Genomic DNA, 14,573 nt, shown 5'->3' with positions numbered 1-14,573 from the left:
GGTTCTCAACTGGAGGCAGTTTTATCCACCAGGGGACACCTGGGAATGTCTGGGGACAGGCTTTGTTGTAAGGACTTGGGTAAGGGAGTGCTACTGGTAACTAGTGGGTGGAGGCCAAGGATGCTGCTCAACATCCTGCAATGCACAGGACGACCCCACAACCAAGAATGATCGAGCCTCCAGTGTCGACGGTGCTGAAAGGGTGAGAAACCTTGACCTTACCTAATTCAGATGCCAAGAGCAGGTATCTTAATCAGCTCTGGCCACCATAACAAAATATCAGAGACTGAGTGCATAAACAACAGAAATTTATTTCCTCCCAGTTCTGGAGACTGGATGTCCAAGATTCAGGTGCCAGCAGGTTTGGTTTCTCCTGAGGGCTCTCTCCTCAGCTTGCAGATGGCCGCCTTCTTGCTGTGTCCTCACATGGCCTTCCCTTTGTGCATGTGCATCCCTGGTGTCTATCTCTCTCTTCTTATAAGGACACCAGTCCTATTGAATTAGGGACCACCCTTATGACCTCATGTAACTTTAGTTACTTCCTTAAAGACCCCATCTCCAAATGCTGTTACACTGGGGGTTAGGGCTTCAACATGAATTTGGGGGTGGGGGGGACACAGTTCAGTCCATAACAATAGGTATCTTCCTTTTCTCCACTAGAAACAGGAAATATGTAAGCTGTCAGGAGAAAGTGACTTTTCACAAGAATGTCATGTTCTCTTCTTTCCCTTCCCATGTCTCTGAGAAGGAGCCACAGAGACCCCAGGCACCTCACTTAGCTTCAGTGGACAAGAGACTTAGCTATTAATTCCAACTGCTTCCCTAGAGGAAAAAAAAAAAAACTGTCATAGGTTGGTGTCAAGTATGTTGAGAACCCAGCTACACAGATGATTTTCCCAAGGATCTCCCACAGCCTCCCAACCTGTGTCCAGGCCCGCCAATTATCCCTACACCCATGCAGGTAGGCTCCAGTGACCACAGTCCCTTGTATCATGAGACCCTGCAACCACCAGCAGCGAAAAGAGAGACCAGACCGTGGACCGTGCCCCCTAGTGGTGATGTGGTGAACAATAGCATGAGATGATAAAGAGCAGAGAAATAAAGCAAGAAAAAGGCATAGAAGGTGGGGGCAGTTGTTTTAGGTTGGGAGGCAGCTAGAAGACCTCTTTGATAAAAGGTTTGGGCAGGGACCTGAAGGAGGTGAGGGAGGGAACCACATAGATATTTGTAGAAAGAACCATCCTGGCAGAGGAAACAACCCATGCAAAGACCCTGAGGCAGGACGGTGCTTGGGGTGTTTGCTGAGCAACGAGGAGGTTGGTGTGGCTGGAACAGGCTGAGCAAGGGGGAAAGTAGAGGAGATGAGGGCGGATTGTGCAGGGCCTTGTGGACTCGGGGGATCACCCTGGGTCAGGTGAGAGCCTTGAAGGGCTCTGAGCAGAGGAGGCAGGTGACTGATGCCGGTGTTCCTGGGCGCCCTCTGGTGGCTATGGGAGGACGAGGCGGACCCGGGCAGAGGCAACTGCACTCAGGTGTTCACGGGCGCCCTCTGGTGGCTGTGGGAGGAGCAAGGCGACCTGGCAGAAGCGATGAGACTGGTCCAGGCAGTTTAGCTCCACCCGCCTCCATATCCTCAGTCTGGAACAGGATCTGATCTTGACTTGCAAAAAGGCCCTTCTGAAGGATTTTTCTCAAAATAAAGGCATCCATCTCCAGAGTCACACGGGGGAAGATGAGCGAAAGCTCCACGGAGTGCCTGGCAGATGTCTGTGCTTTGAACCACATCTGCTGAGAAGGAGAAGCTGGGCAGGGGTTCCAGAGGGAGCTCCGGGCTGGGCCCGGGAAATGAAGGAGTGGGAGAAGGCGGGACAAAGAGGGCAGATGCTGGGCGACGAGAGGTGGACAGGGAATGGAGGCAAAGGGGGATGTTGAGGCTGTCTGGGCGGTCCAGCTACTCAGCCACAGGCCCCCGTGGATGGTTGTTAAACACTGCAATAGTTCTCTACTGGCTGGCAGCCGGCTCCTGCCCTTCCCCTAGATGTCCTCCCATAATCCAGCAACCGCAGGGTTAATATTTGGTCCAGCAGGGAGCCTTCAAGCCCTTGCTCTAGCTCTGTCATCCGTGTCCCTCTCCTACCAGCTGGTAAATGTTTAGAATAGCCCCTGTTTGGGGCTGTGAAACAGGAGTAGAAGCAGGGGCCAAGCTGGTGTATCAGTTAGGATGGATGAGAATGTGCTACTGTAACAAACAGCCCCAAGGTCCTGAGCCAACAAAGATTCACTTCCCACTTCCATCATGTGGGGACTTCCGGGGTCAGCAGGGGCTTCTGTTCATCAGTCGCTTAGGGACCAGGCCTGAGGGGGCAACCACTGTCCCCAACATTACCAGCCGCTGTGACAGAGGGAACGAGAACTCAGGAGGGTCCTGCACTGGCCATTTAATGCCCAAAGTGGGACCTCACTCTGCTCACACCTCATTGGCAAGAACTCGTCCCATGGGCCTGGTCAACCCCAGGGGCCAGGAAGGGCCACACTCCCGTGCACTCGGGCAGGAGGGACCAGAAATTGCTGCCAAAGAACCTTAATGACCACCATGGCTGGAGTGAGGGACCAGGGCTTGGCTCTACACAAGGTCAACATTCACAGGAGGGGATACTCGGTTGAGGGAGAACGTCCTCTATCAGGACTGCTCCCTGAGGCTTACGCCAGGCTCCCTACAGCAGACACCGTCCTAATGCTGTACATTAACTACTTTGATCTTCAAACAATGCAGTGAGGCAGGTAGTATTGCCATCATCCCCATTTTGAAGATGGGGAAACTGAGGCACAGCACAGTAGACTAACACCCAGGTCACGCAGCTGGTAAGTGGGCACCAGGTTGGCCCCTCGGGAAGCTGGACTGTCCCCCACATGGTCTTTCGAAGGCCCTGGCCTCTGCTGAGGACTAGACTCCTCTGGGTCAGGCCCATAGGGCACTGGTGACCCGCTGGGAACCAGAACCCCAGAGCCTGGGTCAACAGGAGCTGCTGGCTTTGCGGCTGCCCCAGAGGCCGGCTGATGCCCCTCTGTGCCCACCCGCAGGCGGAGCCGACAAACAACAGATGGACGCTGAGCTGCGGAAGGAGATGATGGCCATCTGGCCCAACCTGTCCCAGAAGACGCTGGACCTGCTGGTCACCCCTCACAAGTGTAAGAGCCAGGCCCGGCCTGGCCTTGGGCTCTGTCCCACCAGGACGGAGGGGGAGGGAAAGAGGAGGTCCAGGGACGGCAGGGCTGGTGCACACAGGGGCCCCCACCCACGGTGAGCTCACCCTGTGCCCCCAGCCACGGACCTGACGGTGGGGAAGATCTATGCAGCCATGATGATCATGGAGTACTACCGGCAGAGCAAGGCCAAGAAGCTGCAGGCCATGCGCGAGGAGCAGGTATGGCCCCAGCCCTGATGGCCCTGCCCTGCTATGTCCATCGCTCTGGGGACATCCAGGCTGGGAGACAGTGGCTTCCTTGTCACCATGAGGACCAACCAGAACAGTGGGGTGAAGCCAGGCTCCAAGGCAGGTCACTGAGAAGTAGGACAGTGCCAAGGAGACGGAGCCTGGATTAACTCATCTGCTCCATCAACACTTATTGGGCACCTACTGTGTGCCAGGCATGGTTCTCAGCTCCGGGGGTGCATCTGTGAGCAAAGCAGACCAGAATCCCTGTGGAGCAGACTTTCCAGTTGGGGGAATGCCAACAATGACAGATGATTAAATTACATAGCATTGCAGAAAATGCTAGGTACCATGGGAAAAATTGGGGGCAGGGGAGGGAATGTGATTTGAAAGGCGTAGTCAGGGGAGGCCTCACTGAGGAAGTGACATCTGAGGAAAGACTTGAAGGAAGAGGAGAGGGAGCCAAGCAGATACCTAGGGCGTTTCAGGCAGAGGGAACAGCCAGTGCAAAGGCCCTGAGGCAGGACCATGAGTTTGAGTTCAGGGAACAGCAAGGAAGTCGATATGGTGGAACAGAGTGTGCAAGAGGAGCAGTGGGAGGAGACGAGGGTGGGGAGGTGACAGGACAGATTATGCAGGGCCTAGTGGGCCTTTGACTTTTGCTTAGAGTGATGTGGGAGCCATGGGGGCTCCTCAGTAGGGGAGGGAAGTGACTTCATGCAGGTGTTCACAGGTGCCCTCTAGTGGCCATGGAGGGTAAGGGCTGGAGCTGGGAGATCTGAGAGGAGGCAACTGCCCTGGTCCAGGCTGGAACTGATGAGGCCGGACCAGGATGTGGGCTGTGGAGTGGTAAGAAGTGATCCAGTTATGGATGGATTTGAAAGGAAGAGTCTTGAGGACTAGCTGATAGATCAGACTTGAGTGCGTGTGCGTTTTGGGGTGGGGGGGGGCGTGTCAAGAATGACTCCTGGGATTTCATCCCAGGGGTGGGCTAAGCATAGCCTCACCGCTGCAGCCTTGACCACAGCCTGAGCCTGGGGCGCCCTCCTCCACCTGTCCCCTGTCCCCGCCTACCCTGTGCACACACACTGCTCTCTGCTTCCCCAGAACCGGACACCTCTCATGTTCCAGCGCATGGAGCCCCCATCTCCAACGCAGGAGGGGGGGCCCGGCCAGAATGCCCTCCCCTCCACCCAGCTGGACCCAGGAGGAGGCCTGTGAGTGTGCCTCTAGCCAGGAGGAGGGGAACGGGGGTGCCGGTCGGGTGTGAAAGTCCCCGGAATGCCCACCACCACCCTGGTCTCTGTGCCCCACACAGGATGGCTCACGAAAGCGGCATGAAGGAAAGCCCATCCTGGGTGACCCAGCGGGCCCAGGAGATGTTCCAGAAGACGGGCACGTGGAGCCCGGAGCGAGGACCCCCCACGGACATGCCCAATAGCCAGCCCAACTCTCAGGTGCCTCCATACCCCCGCACGCCCCCATGGCTCCCAGGCCCGGGCAGGACAAGAAGGAGGGGTCTGGGCCCCCCACCTGCAGCTCCGCACACACCGGGCCACCCCCAGGGTCCACGTGTCAGGCGCTGGGGCTCACCGGCCTCGCCATCTGCCCCGCAGTCTGTGGAGATGCGAGAGATGGGCAGAGACGGCTACTCGGACAGTGAGCAGTACCTCCCCATGGAGGGCCAGGCCCGGGCCGCCTCCATGCCCCGCCTCCCCGCCGAGAACCAGGTGAGGGCTTTCACCCACCACCCCGGGGTCTGGCCTTGGCCTCTGGAGTTTCTGCTTCCCCGCGGAGCCCAGGGACCCAGGGCTGGGCGGGCCTCCTGCACCCTCGGCAGCAGTGTGCGGGCCTCACTGCCCCTAGAGGCCACACCTGGAGCCCCTGGAGGCCCTGGTCCTCTCAGCTCCTCCTTGACAGAGGGCTGAGAGGGGGCGAGGTTCCCCTGGGGCAGGGTACCGTGGCCACCACCAAGTGGTTTGTCTCTGCCCCGTTTGGGGGTTCTTGAGGCAGGAGGATGTGGAGGTTGCAGAGGGGGTGTGGGAGGTGACGTGTCTGGCCCAGGTGAGAGCTGTAATCAAGAATATACACTCACGCACACACATCCACACGCGCACACGCGCTCGCACAGACACGGAGGTGTGTGCTCATAGACATGCCAGCTCTGAGGAACTTGGCAGGTCCTAGGACCTGGTAGCGGAGTCTGGGGTGGGCCTGGGGGCAGCTGGGGTTCGTCTCTCTGTCTGGTCTCTGTGGGGGCCACTGGGGAGGAGCAGGTGTGTGTGCCTGTGTGTGGCTGCTTTACCCAGCTGCAGGGCTCGGGTGGGCGGGTGGTTGGGGAGGGGGGGTACCACTGCCCCAGGCCCACGGGGACAGAGGGGCCAGAGCCAGAAGCATGGCTGGCTGCCCACCCAGCCTGAGAGGCGGGGCGGCATGTCTGACGGTGGCGGGCTGCCCGTGTGCTGTGCCGTGACATCTGCACGGGGTGGGAGGCTGTGCTGTGCCTGGCTGGGCCAGGGTCACCCAGGGGCCTGGCCTCTGGCTGCCGGGAACTTGGGCGGGAGGCACTCAGCCTGCATGTGGCTACCCGGCCCCATCCTGACGGGCCCTCACCCCCCCGCCACCCACCAAGACTGAGCTGCTGGGCCCCAGGAGACGGGTGGGACAAGCCAGCCGACGGCCACCCCTCCCCAAAGCTTTGAGTGTCAGCAGAGCCAAGGCTGGGGCGCATTGCATGAGGCAAAGCTCAGGGCCAGGGGCCTGCAGCCACGCCGTCCCATCTGTCGGTCTCGTGCCTTTGCCATCTGTCTGTGGTGTCTCCTGTCTGTCTCCTCTGTGCTCACGGGAGGACTGCCGGCTGGGCCTGGGGTCGCCCACACACCATCGGGGACTTTAACCTCTCACTCCCTCCCCCTTCTCCTCCCCCTCAGGTTCCTCTCCCCGACCCTGGCATCTCTTCCATCTACCACCTCTCCACTCTCCCTCTCAGCTTTTATATTTATTTCCTTCTTTCTGTTTTTTCTGTGTGCACCATCCCGTGGGGCTGTGACAGAGGAGAAGGGGCCGGCCACGTGGGAATAACCTCAGTGTATGTACCGCGCCCGCCCGCCACCCAGCTGGGCTCCGGCCCCCTCTTCCCGCCCACCCCCCCTCGTGGGAGTCCTGTCATCTCTCCCTGTCCTCGGACCCCACCCTTCCTTTGCAGACTGCACCCAGGGGCCGGCCACGTGGGAATAACCTCAGTGTATGTACCGCGCCCGCCCGCCACCCAGCTGGGCTCCGGCCCCCTCTTCCCGCCCACCCCCCCTCGTGGGAGTCCTGTCATCTCTCCCTGTCCTCGGACCCCACCCTTTCTTTGCAGACTGCACCCCCTCCCCCTTTCCCCCCTGTGGAGCCCCATCCTCATGTGTTGTGTTCTCTGTGTGCCCCACGTGTGCCCTGGAGGAGTGACCCTGCCCCGGCCCCCTCCTCCCTCCCCCTCCACCACCCCCTTCTCATCAGAGCCCCCAAGCCAGGGGGTCCATCGTTCCAAGAAGTCTGACCTGCATCCCTGCCTGGCCCACTCTTTCTCAGGGGCTCTTTCCCCTAAAACCACCCCTGAACCTCTGGTCCCGCAGCCCTGTGTTCCTTAAAACTCCTTCCTCGGGCAGTACCGCTGCCCCCTTAGCTGGGCCGGGCCCTGGGCAACGTCTGCCCCGTCTTCCTCCTCTCCTCTCCCAGCCACGGAGAACCCAGCTGGACCCAATGGGTGCAGCACATGCAGGCCCCCAGGCTGCAGGCCAAGGATGAGGAGAGCAGGTCCCTCGGGGCCTCAGATGCCACGGCAGCCCCTCAAGGGCTCCTTACGGAAGCCAGACTCAGGTGGTCAGGGCAGTCCAGGCCCAGTTGGCCAAGGAGGACAGTGAGCTGGGTGCCTGGCCCTGGGCCTGTAGGCCTGACAGCGAGGAGAGGCAGAGGCTCCTCACCCGCCCTGGAGGGCAGGCAGGGCGAGTGCCGGCCCGTGCTGCCCAGGTCCCCGGGGCTCCCAGGTTTGCACTTGGAACGGGGGAAGCTCTGCCCTTCGGTCGGCCTGCCTGTCCCAGCAGGAGGTGGACAGAAGGGGGCCTCCTGGCCAGAACCCAGGATGAGCCTGGGGGGTGACAGAGGAGTCCTGGAGCTCTGGTTGATCAGGACCTGAGGCCCGTGGCGTCCCACCCCCGAGCCCGCCCCTGGACAGTCACACCGCAGTCACTGATGGCTGATGGGGCAGGACAGACCGGGACTGCTTGGTGCCAGCCGCTGACCCCGGTCTGCCGGCCTGTCCCCCCCAGACCATCTCAGACACCAGCCCCATGAAGCGCTCAGCCTCCGTGCTGGGCCCCAAGGCCCGGCGCCTGGACGACTACTCCCTGGAGAGGGTGCCACCCGAAGAGAACCAGCGGCACCACCAGCGGCGCAGAGACCGCGGCCACCGCGCCTCCGAGCGCTCCTTGGGCCGCTACACGGACGTGGACACAGGTGGGTCGCCCTGCAGGGCCCAGGGACTGGAGGCTGTATGAGGGGATAGAGGAGGGGAGATAGGACAGAAGGCAGAGTAGGGTAGACACTGAAGGAGAAAAGACAGAAAGGCCTGGACCAGACCAAAGGGACCAAGCTGTGACAGCTGCTGCTCAGAACCTGGGGACCGACCCCCCTCCCAACACCCACCAGGCCATCCGTGGTCCAGGGGAAGGTGCCCCTCTCTAGGGCCCACAGGCCCCCCTGGTGGCCTCCCATGTGCACAGGCCATGCCACCCCTCCCTCACAGCCATCTGTCTATCTGTCTGACCCCGTCTGGCCCAGGCTTGGGGACAGACCTGAGCATGACCACCCAGTCTGGGGACCTGCCATCAAAGGAACGAGACCAGGAGCGGGGCCGGCCCAAGGACCGGAAGCATAGGCAGCACCATCACCACCACCACCACCACCACCCCCCGCCCCCCGACAAGGAGCACTACCCTCACAGCCATCTGTCTATCTGTCTGACCCCGTCTGGCCCAGGCTTGGGGACAGACCTGAGCATGACCACCCAGTCTGGGGACCTGCCATCAAAGGAACGAGACCAGGAGCGGGGCCGGCCCAAGGACCGGAAGCATAGGCAGCACCATCACCACCACCACCACCACCACCCCCCGCCCCCCGACAAGGAGCGCTACGCCCAGGAGCGGCCTGACCATGGCCGGACCCGGGCCCGGGACCAGCGCTGGTCCCGCTCACCCAGTGAGGGCCGAGAGCACGTGGCACACCGGCAGGTGGGTGTGGCAGGAGGCACTCCTGAGCCGAGCCCCCAGGACCCGGGAGAGGAGGGGGCCTACACCCCACAGCCACTCTGGGCAGGGTCCCCACTGCTGCTGTGACCTCTGACCCTGTCCACCATGGAGTGGGCTCCCCAAGCCAGGGGGGTGGGCTCGGGCAGGGTTGAACACTGCCCCCTGCCACTCTGGCTCCCCACTCTGCACCCCAGCCCCCCTGCCCGCCTGCCACCCGCTCCCTGCCCGCAGCTGCTTCCTCTTTGGTTGTGGATCACGTTTTGAGTTTCTGGCCAGCGTAGTCTTTACAACTCACGGCCACGCCGGCTGCCCCGCTGCCTTTTGCTTTCCTTTAACCCGGCTTCCGGTTTTTTTTTTGTTTGTTTGTTTGTTTCGATTATGATTTCTGTCCTCTGGACGCCTGTGAGTAATTTTTTAAACTTCTGCTATTTTAACCCCCAAACTTACAAAACTCCATTTCTCATTTCTCTTTTCACTTTGTTGTGTTGGTTTTCGACTTCCCCCTCCCTCCTTGTCTCTCCCACTCCCCCTCCTCCTCGTCCTCCTCCTCCTCTTCCTGCCCTCATCCTCCCTGTGGCTGTTGCTTTTCTCCTTTTTTTTTTCCATTCGAATGTCCTGTGTCCCCCTCTCCTCCTCCCCCTCCCGGTCCCTCTCCTGTCCTTTGGTTTTCCTTCGGTCCTCACCCTCCCGTCCTCTGTGTCTCCTCCCGTCCGTCTCCTGGTTGATTTTGGTGTATCTTTTTTTTTGATTTCCTTTGTTTCAATTTTCGTGTAGGGCAGTAGTTCCGTAAGTGGAAGCCCAGCCCCCTCAACATCTGGTACCAGCACTCCGCGGCGGGGACGCCGCCAGCTCCCCCAGACCCCCTCCACCCCCCGGCCACACGTGTCCTATTCCCCCGTGATCCGTAAGGCCGGCGGCTCGGGTCCCCCGCAGCAGCAGCAGCAGCAGCAGCAGCCGGCGGTGCGGCCAGGCCGGGCGGCCCCCATTGGCCCGCGGAGGTACCCGGGCCCCGCGGCCGAGCCCCTGGCCGGGGAGCGGCCGCCCACGGGGGGCCACGGCAGCAGCCGCTCGCCCACGATGGAGCGGCGGGTCCCGGGCATGGCCAGGAGCGAGTCCCCCAGGGCGTGTCGCCACGGCGGGGCGCGGTGGCCGGCGTCCGGCGCGCACGCGGCCGAGGGGCCCCCGGTCCCCCGGCACCACGGTTACTACCGCGGCTCCGACTACGACGAGCCCGGCGCCCTGGGCAGCGGCGGCGGCGGCGGCGGCGGCGGCGGAGGCGGGGAGGAGCCCCGGGCCGCCGCCTACGACGCGCCGCCCCCCGCGCGCCACGCGTGCTCGCCCAGGACTCCCCGGGCCGCTGGCCCGGCCTGCGCCTCGCCTTCCAGGCACGGCCGGCGACTCCCCAACGGCTACTACCCGGCCCACGGACTGGCCAGGCCCCGCGGGCCGGGCTCCCGGAAAGGCCTGCACGAAACCTACAGCGAGACCGACGACGACGACTGGTGCTAAGCCCGGGCGAGGTGGCACCCGCGCCCGCCCGGCCCCCCCCCACGCACCCCACGCACACGCCCCCGCGGGGAGGAGCCGCACCGGCCGCGGGGCCACCTCGCTGCCACCTGCCCAGCACACGGGGGAGGCCCGGGAGGGCCCAGGAGAGGACCAGCTGGACGGCCCCGGCCTCTGGAGGGAGTCCCCAGGGCCGGGACACACCAGGGTGTCCCGCAAAGACCCTCAGCCGGACAAGCCGCTCCTGGGCAGCTACTGCACCCCCCGCCCAGCCCCGACCCCCCATGACGGGGTCCCTCGGGGGCAGACAAACCACACAGCCAAGGGATTCTAATTAACTCAGCCATTTTTGGAGAACCTTGGGGAAAATGGAAATTAAAAAAAAAAAAAAAAAAAAAACATTTTTAAAAGAAAAACGGGGAGAAAAAAATTGCTTCTATTGATGAGTTTTATCATCTCAACTGAATCTTTCCTTTCCCTGGTGAACGCGAGCTGGTGGCCCGTGTGTGGCGAGAAGCCGGAAGCGAAGAGGAAACCCAGCGTCCCACACAGACCTCCACCAGACACACTCATACCCCACACACGTTCTCAGACACACACAGGAGTGCTTGCTGGTTATACCAAACCCTACTATAACTGCCTGCAGAAATCAATTTAAAAAAATAAACAATTTTAAAAGGACAAAAAAATTAATGATTGAGAAAAGAAGCATTTTTTTCTGACATTTGGTCCTGCTTGAAATAACAAAAGAAAAAAGAAAAAAAAAAACACCACCGATTTCCTTTGCTTCTTTTTTCCTTTTTCCTACCTTGTTTGAAAACTGTGGGCTTGGGACTGTGAATTATTGCATGACATTCAAAAAGAAAAAAAATAATAAAAAAAAAAGTTGAATCAAAGGGCTTCTGGATTGGAATGGTCTTTATATCCTCTGCAAAGTACTCCCCAGGTCTCTTTGGGGAAATCATGGAAGGAGGCGCTTTGAAAGTGACTAAGGATGAGAAAGCTGTAGCTCTCCAGCCAGCACTCTTTGCAAGAAAGTTAAAGCCAAAGACACTGACCAGCCCATGCCTCTACCCGCAGCCCTCCGGGGGTTCCACAGTCTGCCTGCTGCTTCTGCAGGCCAGGTTGTACCTAAAGCAACCATCCTGGATGATAAACCTTCCTGGATGACCATCCTACACGATCTGGCAAGTGAGACCCCAGGGAGTATGTGTGAGGCCCCACATATTAGCAAAACTCCTATTGGAAGCACCCTGGAGGAGGTACCTGGAAACCCAGCTCAGACACCCTGTGCCCAGAGAGTTTTCCCCCCGTGGGAGATGAGCCCTTCCTGAGGCCTCTGGCACTCCCACCCCACCTACCTGCACCCAAGAAGCTGCTTCTGATGGGCTCCACCCCAAGCCGTATCCCATTTCACAGACTTTCTTGAGATGCCCCTAAGTTACCCGCAGTCATTGGGGAATCCTAGAGATCAGAGTTCAGAGCAGCCCATAGGTGGCAGAAGATGGTCATGGCCAGTTGAAGGTGAAGGCAGCATATCAGAGGTACAGATGGGGATGGGCTTTCTTATGAGGGGATTGACAGTCTGCCCTCCCTCCACCTTCAGCCCCACCCAACATGTCTTTCCATCGGGCCACAATGCGCCTGCTGGGACAGTCCCACTCCAGGCTTACAGAAGCTGGCCCCAAAGATGAATGTGGTAGAGGATGCCCCCAACCCTGCTGCCCCCACCCCCAGGGCCTCACCTCCTTGCCTCTTCTGTGAATGCTTCTGTGAATATAGTCGATAGCCACAGAACTGTAGTTAGTAAAATTAGGAGGTCAGAGAGCTGTGTTGATTCAGGTGAGCAAAAGCCCAGTTATACCCCTTGTTCAAGTTGAGGTGAAAGGCCTTTCTTTGGTCTGAAAAGGCAGCCCCCACTTCTCCCAAGAAAGGGCTTCAGAGAATCGCGGAAAACCTGCAGATAAGGAGAGAGGGATCGTTCTCAAGGAACACTGGGGTACCAGAAGAAGGGGTACCAAGCCCCCGGCTGTGTGCCCTTAAGAAAATGACTTAACCTCTCTGTGCCTCTGTTTTTCCCATCTGTAAGCGGGAACTAGTAATAGAACTGTTTGTGATGATTAAATGCATTATTCTACATCAGTCATCAGCAAACTTTTTATTTTGAAGGAACAGAGAGTAAATATTTTCAACTTTGTTGCCCAATGGCTTCTGTCTCAACTCTTCAACTCTGACGTTGCACCAGGAAAGCAGCCTTATGTTAACGAGTGGGTGTGGCTGTGTTCCAATAAAACTTTATTTATAAAAACAGGCATAGGGCTGGATTGGACCACTCTTCTACATCAGCAGTTCTCAAATGTTTGTCTCAGCACCCCTTTCTTTTCTTCTTTTTTTTTTTTTTTCTTTTGTTTGACTGCATTCTTCGTTGCTGCGTGTGGGCTTTCTCTAGTTGCTGCAAGCGGGGGCTACTCTTTGTTGGGGCGCACGGGCTTCTCATTGCGGTGGCTTTTCTTGTTGTGGAGCACGGGGCCCTAGAGCGCGCGGGTTTCAGTAGTTGCGGTGAACGGGCTTAGTTGCTCCGCGGCATATGGGATCTTCCCAGACCAGGGATCAAACCCATGTCGCCTGCATTGACAGGCAGATCCTTAAGCACTGCGCCACCAGGGAAGTCCAAAACCCGTTTCCATTCTTTAAAAAATATAGGGCTTCCCTGGTGGCGCAGTGGTTGGGAGTCCGCCTGCAGATGCAGGGGACACGGGTTCGTGCCCCGGTCCGGGAAGATCCCACATGCCGCGGAGCAGCTGGGCCCGTGAGCCATGGCCGCTGAGCCAGCGCGTCCAGAGCCTGTGCTCCGCAACGGGAGAGGCCACAACAGTGAGAGGCCCGCGTACCGCAAAAAAAAAAAAAAAAAAAAAAAAAAATTCCCTAAAAAGAGAGGCATTGTTTTACATGTTTGCCTCCCATTAATGTCGGCTGAACAGAAAGCAGCTGGATTCTCATATCTGATTCTGCATTCCACCTGTTGCAATAGCCAATCTCCCCTGGAAACTCCACCATACACATGTGAGAGAATGAAAGTGATAGAGGCAAAGGACATCTTAATATTATAAAAATAGTTCATGGGAATTCCCTGGCAGCCCACTGGTTAGGACTCCACACTTGCACTGCAGGGGGCATGGGTTTGATCCCTGGTCGGGGAACTAAGATCCCGCATGCCGTGGAGCACAGCCAAAAAAAACATAATTCAGCCTGATGGGCCCCCCTGGAAGGGTCTCAGTAACTCCCAAGTTTCTGGACCCCTTTGAGAACTGCTGTTCTCAGAACAAATGATATCTGGCCCATAGTAAGCGAATTTTTGCTATGGCCATTATTACCATAACATCAAAGCAGAAAGTTCCAAAAGGACTTGCTCCACACCCCAAGCCTTGAGCTGAACTCGGGTAGAGGAGGCTGAGGGACTCCAAATGGCAGGACAGGCAGAGCTCCCCCTATAATAACGGCACCTAAGAAGAGACCAGTGGAATAAGAAACTAAAGAGGGTTTTAGCTTCCTAACCAGGCAGCTTGCCCAGTCACAACCCCCGCAGACTTCTAGACCAGCTGCCTGCCCAAGGCAAGGCTGGCCTCTGGCAAAGTTCCCCCTCCTGTGGTGCTGGAGCAATTCAGGAACAGGTAGAGGCATGCAATTCCCTCAGGAGCCAGGGAAGCTGCAGCCACCTGTCCACCAGGGAATGAGACCCACTGCCTGAGCCCCCCACACCTCTGGACCCAAAGGGCAAGACTCTGGCTGAGTGCTGGGAGGCTGAACCTCAGACGTCCACAGCCCACACATTTAGGCTGGAGCGAGTGTAAGTTACCCAGGAGACACAAAGTGGGGGGATTAGAGGATGAAGAGGCAGAGTGGGGCTTAGGCTGTGGTCTCACATCCCTTTGGTCCCTGATCTGAGCTGCATCCTATGGAAGGCTGAAGAAGGGGCAAGGAAACAGAAACTCTGAGAGCAAGGTATGCCGTACAAATGCCCTGGGCAGCTCCCTTCATGGGACATAGAGATCCAAAAAATCCAGGCTCCATTTCAGATGTGTCCTTGGGGCTTCAAGGAAACTGCCCCTTCCCTACAATCCACAGCCTCCAGTTGCTACCTGAGGCTCAAGTCCCGTCTGTAAAATGGGGACCCACTACTGTGTCAAGGAGGCAAAACTCTTCCTCTACCTCCTTAGATTCAGTGACTAGGGTCTGTGAATTAAACCAACAAATGACAGATTAATGGAAGAAAAGGTACCCAATTTTTATTAATATTTACATGCATGGAAGTTCACAGAAAAGTAGTGAAACTCAAAGAGCGATT

General features: G+C 58.4%; 1 protein-coding gene across 1 annotated transcript in view; it reads left to right on the top strand.

Annotated features, from left to right (window-relative positions):
- Positions 1-10,287, top strand: part of CACNA1A (calcium voltage-gated channel subunit alpha1 A) — a 268,865-nt gene extending 258,578 nt beyond the window's left edge. Inside the window, exons 38-46 of the mRNA XM_055091367.1 lie at positions 3,082-3,189; positions 3,325-3,425; positions 4,542-4,651; positions 4,753-4,891; positions 5,051-5,164; positions 6,487-6,522; positions 7,745-7,931; positions 8,454-8,704; positions 9,497-10,287. Coding sequence (XP_054947342.1) covers positions 3,082-3,189; positions 3,325-3,425; positions 4,542-4,651; positions 4,753-4,891; positions 5,051-5,164; positions 6,487-6,522; positions 7,745-7,931; positions 8,454-8,704; positions 9,497-10,231 — 1,781 coding nt within the window. The 3' untranslated portion in view covers positions 10,232-10,287. The remainder of the gene's footprint in view (positions 1-3,081; positions 3,190-3,324; positions 3,426-4,541; positions 4,652-4,752; positions 4,892-5,050; positions 5,165-6,486; positions 6,523-7,744; positions 7,932-8,453; positions 8,705-9,496) is intronic.
- Positions 10,288-14,573: the final 4,286 nt, after the last annotated feature.

This window comes from Physeter macrocephalus, chromosome 2 (assembly GCF_002837175.3).
Source record: "Physeter macrocephalus isolate SW-GA chromosome 2, ASM283717v5, whole genome shotgun sequence".
Taxonomy (NCBI): Eukaryota; Metazoa; Chordata; class Mammalia; order Artiodactyla; family Physeteridae; genus Physeter; species Physeter macrocephalus.
Note: the sequence above shows the minus strand (reverse complement) of the source record. Positions and strands in the feature narration are given on the sequence as shown.